This window comes from Falco naumanni, chromosome 2 (assembly GCF_017639655.2).
Source record: "Falco naumanni isolate bFalNau1 chromosome 2, bFalNau1.pat, whole genome shotgun sequence".
Taxonomy (NCBI): domain Eukaryota; kingdom Metazoa; phylum Chordata; class Aves; order Falconiformes; family Falconidae; genus Falco; species Falco naumanni.
The window spans coordinates 91,051,346-91,058,090 of record NC_054055.1 but is presented as its reverse complement, the minus strand read 5'-3'; the positions used below and the strand labels follow the sequence as shown (position 1 = coordinate 91,058,090).

General features: G+C 48.9%; 1 protein-coding gene across 1 annotated transcript in view; it reads left to right on the top strand.

The window, feature by feature from the left end:
- Window positions 1-697: 697 nt before the first annotated feature.
- SMS (spermine synthase) overlaps window positions 698-6,745 on the top strand; it is a 48,574-nt gene continuing 42,526 nt past the window's right edge. Inside the window, exon 1 of the mRNA XM_040582532.1 lies at window positions 698-864. Coding sequence (XP_040438466.1) covers window positions 813-864 — 52 coding nt within the window. The 5' untranslated portion in view covers window positions 698-812. The remainder of the gene's footprint in view (window positions 865-6,745) is intronic.

The following is a 6,745-nucleotide window of genomic DNA, read 5'->3' as shown; positions in this document are numbered from 1 at the left end:
GCTGGCAAAAGTTGCAGTAACTTGACGAAGTTGAACAGTAGTCCTGCTATTAACTACTTCTAGATGGCATTGTTCTGGGTTTGTAACTACACATGGCTTACGTTGTTTGTGGCTTCAGCATGGTCTTTTAGTTATCTTTTAGAAGAGAAAAAATGATGTTAAATAAAAGGATATAAAGATTCTCTGGTGACGGTCCCTGTGAAGCCAAGGGAAAAGAGGCAGCCCCATGGCCAGCAAGGGCAGCGGGTGACCGGCAACTGCGGCTGCTCCGCGGCCCCGAGCTGAGGCCACCGTGGCTGCTGGACGCTGACCCGCGGGCTCGGCGCTGCTACACCGCTGAGGGTTTCACCGGCGGCTGGCGGCGGGCATTGCATCCTAAAGCTACCTGGGCTCAGCAGGGCGTTCTCCGGCCGCAGAGCAGCCCCAGCCGCGGGGCCCCGGGGTGGGAGCTGGCGGCCCGGGAGCCGCCGGCACCAACGGCCGCGCTGAGGCGCCGCAGCCATCAGGAGGGACGGCCACGATCCCCGCCCCGCGGCGCTCCCGCCGGGCCAGGCCGGCCCCGGGCCCCGCTGCCAAACACCCGTCACACTGCACCCCTCCCCCCGCGCCCGCCGCCCCGCTCCCGCTCCCGCCGGCCGCCAGCGGCCGCTGCCCTCCCGTCCCGCCGCCATTGTCCCGCCCCGCCCCGCCCCGCGCGGCGCGCGCCCACCCCCGCGGCGCCGCTGCAGCCCCCGCGCGCATATAGGCTCCTCCGCCGCACTCCCCGCGCCGCCGCCGCCTCCTCCAGGCATGGCACAGGGCTCTACCTCACTATGGCAGCAGCAGCGCGGCACAGCACCCTGGACTTCCTGCTCGGCGCCACAGGTAACCGCCGCGGCGGGGGAGAGGAAAGAGAGAGAGAGGGAGGGGGGCGCGTCCTGTGTGCCCCCCCGCCCCAGTCGCGCCCCGCCTCCCCTCGCCCCCGCCGAGGAAGCGGCGCGGCCGCCGGCCCGCCAGGCCCCGCGCGGCCGCCCCCTCCGCCGGGCCTCCCTCTGGCGCCCGTCCCCGGCCGCGGGTCCCCCCCCGGTGCTCGCCCCTGCGGGCGGGCAGGTGCCCCCGCGCTGCCCGGGGCCTCCGTGCCGCCGCCCTCGCCCCCGGTAGGCGGGCGGCCCGCTGCGGCCTCCTAGCCCTGAGCCCGCCGTGGAGCGGTCCCCCGCGCTGGGGCAGCCCGGCTCGGGGCGAGGCGGCGGTGCGGGGCCGGGGGGGTGTCGCGCAGGTGCCCCGGCCGGTCACCGCGGCGGGCTCCGGCCGGCCGCCCGCCAGGGCGGGCTTTCTCCGCTGGCGGCAGGGGGAAGCGGTGGTTGCCGCGCCGCGGGCCCGGGGGGAGGGCGGGCCTGGCCGTTGTCGAGCGGCCGGGCTGGGGCGCCCCGCGAAGCCCGCCTCGGCTCGGCGCTCCGGTCAGCGCGGCCCTTGCACCGCGCCTCGGACGGGGGCGATGGAACGGGCCGGTACCTCGCGCGGGGCGGGGCGCGGGCGCGGTGCCTGCGTGCCTTGTCACTTCGGTGTGCCCCCAGCCTCGTCGCGAAATCGCGAAGGAAGTGATTAGCAGTGAAACGCGGGATGAGCCACCGGCTGTTTCAGCGCTGTACTCGGTTATCTGTAGGGGGCATGTTCGAGCCAGAACGCGAGGAGGGCACCACGTTTCTCAACGGCCAAGATGGGTGAAAGGGTTTAACTGGGGGCGGGGGGGGGGGTGTCAAAGCCGGGTGGCGAGGCCGGTGAGCGCCGAGCAGGGCCCCGCTCGGGCTGGCGCTCCCGCCCCGCTCCCCGCTGGGACAGGCCCTTCCTGCGGCCGGCGTGCCGGGGGGGCTGACCCGCTGGGCCGGCCCCCTCTCTTTTCATTTCCCCCTTTTGGAGGGAGGTGTGAAGGCAGTTCCCCACATCTACAGATAAAAATCTATCATTAGCTTGATTTGAGAGAGAGGTTCCCGACCCCAGGGGCTTTGCTGCGTGCTATGCCTTTCTTGGCGTTGCTGTGTTTGCACTTCGGTGAGCCAGGAGCAGAGAAGGGGGGAGGTGTTGATGAAGTTGGTTCCAAACAGTGTGCCATAGCTGCTGTGTTTCATGGTAAAAGTCTTGCAGTTTCCATTTTTACAGAGACATCTTTTACAGGGCCATTTGGCCACTCTAATGGTGACTTAATGGTAAATGAGATAGCACTGCCATTTTCCTTGCACCTTGTGCTTGTCTAACCTAGCATGAGCAGAATTGGGAAGCTAAATCAGTCTAAAAGCAATTTTTGTGGACGCCACTCAGCCCACACAATTACCTCTTTGCCTGTTTAGTTCCCTGAACTATCTGACCCTTCCACAGATGCCAGTTATGGATGTAATCCTTGAACACGTGAATTACAAGGGAAGAGAGTAGAATTTAGGCTTATTTTCAATGCACCTAAGTTAATTGGCTGCTCTTGATACAAAAACTATGCCGTTATTTAAATAGGGAGTGTGGTAATGATATGAAATGTTGTCTTGCTTTCAGGTAGGTTTGCTATTCCATTTCCCTTTACTTTTGAAGACAACGTTTGGGTCATCTTCCAGTCAAGATGAATATGCCTAGGTGAGGGTGGGGGGGGATAGACCAACTGTAGAAGTGTTGCTATGTAGATTGAAGCAGGGAAGAAACCTTTGTTCTTTCTTTTATATGTTTCAGCACAATAGACATCTCTAGTGAGATGTGAAGAACTTTCTTCCACCCGTGGCAGCTCTGAAGTTGGCTTGTACTTTTCATGTGGAGTTTTTCTTCTTGTCTAGTGCTTATGGCCCAAAGCATAAAGGGTTGTATATGGAGGAAAAAATTGTGAATATACATTTGTAGCTTGTGTTAAAGGAATTCAAGCTTAATGCTGAATCATGGATCATCAACTAGCTGAGGCTTTTACTGTAAGTTATGTAGACAATAAAACTTCTGAATGATCTGGAATGCCATAGAATGGCATTTAGTAAAATGAGATGTATTTTTTTGGACCTTCTGATCTTGTGAGGATAACATGTTACTTCTGCCTCTCAGCTGAGGTTGTTGCATTTTTATTTTTCTATTTTAGAGAATGCAGAATCTTTTAACTTTGTAAATACATAACTCTGTTCCTCAAAACATTAGCTGTGTCGTCAGCTTTTGACAAACATGTAGTTAGTATTAGGTATTAGTATAGCTGTTAAATTTGCCAGCTGGTAGGAAGGCAAGATTTTAGTCTATGAAAGCAAGTTTTTTTCAATAGTTTGTGTTTCATTGCAGTGCATCTTGGAATAACATTACATGGTTATGATGTCTGTTTCTTTAAGAATCTGCTTATATACGAGTTATATATGGCTGATGAAATAATTTTGAAATGGCTCTCAATGTTCATATTTACGCAGTGGTTAAATGTTGTCCTAATCCTGAAGGGAAGGAAGGCTTCACTGTTATTGTCCAGTGTCATGATTGAACATGACTATAAAGGGTAGGATAGTGCTTGTGAAGTGTTAGCATTTTTCTGGCATCGGTTTCTCATGTGCTCTGTGTGTGGCTTGACTGAGGGTGAAGGCTTCTGAGGCTTTTGTGGAGTAAGGGAGGGAGGCTGTCTTTAGATATCTGTTGGATCTGGAGGACACAACTCTGCATTAGGAAGGTGGCATTTAGTCATGTGTTAATCTTGTGCAGCTATATTAGCTAGCATATGCTTGTGCTGCACAATGATGTAAATTCAATCATTCCCGCTGGCTGGCTGACTTGACATGTGCCAAAACGCTTCAATAGCAGCTCTCTGTTCTTCAGGCAGCCTAATTGTGATACTGGACTGTGGTGCATGTTACATACATTCTTCAGGATTCAAGTGTGTACTCAACAAGGATCTTGAGAATGGTAACTAGAATAATGGATATTTTCCTAGTGTTTACCATCATCACTTCTGTAAGGTTGATGGTTGGAGCTATTGAGAGATGCCAGCAGTGTTAATGAAAATGTGGATGTGGGGGTTAGAGGAGAAAACGAGTCCTTTTATGTTGGTTTGGGGGGGGGGGGGGGGAATGGGAAACACAACAGTGTCTTGGAAATGGGGCTGCATGAGGTGAAGTCGCGTATTTCTACAAAAGCTTTTAGTTTTCTTCAAACTTCTCAAATTGTTTAATGTACTAAAAAAATCTCCAAATTTAGTAAAAAGAAAAGCCTTTTTGCCTGTCTTTTGAACTAGATCTATAATAATGCATCCCACCAGTTTTTAAAAATAATAATAGGTACTTAGATAAAAACAGGGTTGAATCTTTGATAACTGGATAACACAGCCTGACTTCCTGTGATAGTCTCATCAAGAACTGGTCGAAGTAGCAACTATAGAGCTCAATCCTTTGAGCAGAAGCATCTGTGGCCCTCAAAACCAGAAGAAAACTTAAGCAGGCAAACCAGCGTAGTGCTTATGATCCTAAAATACAAAAGTGGTCTAACATTTAGGAAAATGAATACCTATCACTTGGCTTCCTTCATTGGGACATAAAGGCTTTAGTCATGTCTTTCACTTCTGGACTAATGACATGAAAATATGGAGACTCTTTGAGATTTTTTTTTTTTACTGGCTTCAGAAAACTGCTTTGAAAAGGTAAGAACTTGTTGGAAAATTAGTTTTAACTGTCTTCAAGTTCACTGTTTGGGTTTATTGCTGTGGGGGGATTATATAGTTCATAATACAGCTGCACAGACAGTTGTGCTGGCAACACTTGAGTCCAGGGCACAGATGGGTGAGCTGGTGGAGGAAGGCAGCAATCACCTGAGCTGGCAGTTACTGAACTAAATTTGTAAGACATTGTTGTGTGAATTGACATGCACTGGGAATGCCAGGGCTGTAGTGCAGGTAAGGCAATGCTTGGGTTTTTAAGGAAAAGGGTAAGTGGATGTCGGTGTGCAAGATCTGTTTTTCTTCATAATGAGTATTTTCATGGAGATAGGAACTAGAATGATCTCTTGTGGGCTGAGCCTTTTCTTTTGGCCCTGTCAGTGGCTTTGTTTCTGTCTGCAGGGTCCAGTACTCAATTCTGACACTGTGTAGAGAAAACTGTGGTGTGAAAATTAAGCCTGTCATCAGTAGGGATACTTGTAAATAAAAAACGGCTAATTGCTATAGTACTTACGTCTAATTGCTGTGGGATGCAGACAGTATTTTAAGAGATTCTTTACCAACAGGTTGTGTGAAAGGAAACTAACTGGAATTGTGTATATGGAATTAGACTTGAAAAAGTATTTTACTTTGGTTACTGCACTTACTGGAGTCAAAATTTACAAAATAGTACTTTTGGAGTTTTTTTTAGGGGAGGCGCTACCTGCTTTACAAGTTAATTAAAATATATAAAATGTCTCAGCTGAAGTATCCATTACAATGTAAGAAAGTGCCATTAGCTCTACTGGCAGTCCTGTATCTTAAATCTTGCCTTGTTTTTAAGTGTACAGGAATGCTGTCAGGTGAAGCTTTAGTATGCAGTTGGGTATAAAGATTTAAACAACCTTCAGTCCTTTCCCCCCCCCAGCCATTTAATAATACCGCATGGTATATTCCAGTGTTTGACGTCCTTGAAAGTGTAATAGCTAGTCATACGTGTTGTGTTCTGAAACAATGTTGATTATAAGATATAAGTTATTCCACAAAATGTTCTTTCAGTGTTGAAGCTTTTACTTAGGCTATCAAATTGTTAAATATTTGAACTGCATGCAGTTATGCTAATATTTTGATTCTTGTCTTTGTTTTGATTGGAAGCCTTAATACTCTTCATAGAGCAGGACGGTAATTCTATGTGCTGCTTCCTGACAGTGCTGATTTAAGCTTTTGGGGAGGGGAAAGAGTTGACAAGGCTTTGTTTATTTCTGCATCCCTTTGGAGCCTTGTAGTTGAGTTTCTTAACTTTTAAGGACTAATTAAAAAAATGCTTTTTGGACAGGATAGTCTCCCAGAAACAGGAGTGTTTAAGAGAATTAAATGACAGTGAGGAGTGCTGTACTGGCTCTTCCTGTCTGCCATCTCTGAAACCTCTGCCTGAATTTCTACCTTTGAAAATTCTACATGAGTTCAGCTGCTCATGTGAGCTGTATACTGCTGTAGTAAAGACAATTTGAAATTGGTGCTGGTTTAGCTTAATAAGCAGATAATCGGCAGTTGTAGCTGTTGAGTCGTGGTTCATCCTGCACTAAGTATGGAAATGTCAGAGAAAGCAGGAAGAAGTGACTGACGCTGAAAATTTGATGTTGCTTCCAGAGTTTTTCCATGGGTTGGTCATTCTTGTTTGTGAAGGAGAAAGGCTCCAACTAATACTAAATATTCGGTAGTTTCTAAAATTATAAATTAAAAACTCATTAATAAAACCTTGGAGCACTTGGCTGTATATATAGTTATTTTAAAATTACTAGTCTCTGTAGTTAGTGTTTTGGCCTAATGTACTAGTGATGCTAGGGCTTCATTTTTCTTATGAGGCAGGTTCAGCTTCTATGACTGGAGCTGGCTGCAGTCAGCAGTAAAAACACATTGTGGGGGAATGGCATCTCTGAGCCTTGTAGCTCGGTTTAACTGGTTCTGTCAAGTATTGGGCTGTCTGAAGTGCTGAAACATCTGATTACAGTGGTGACATGTGGATGATAGGCTTATCTCTTCTTTTATGGTATGTTACCAGAATGTTTGCTGTTTTGATCTGTATGTGAAGACCATGTAAATAAAGATTAAACAAGACTCAAATGCCACTGGAGCTTGCAA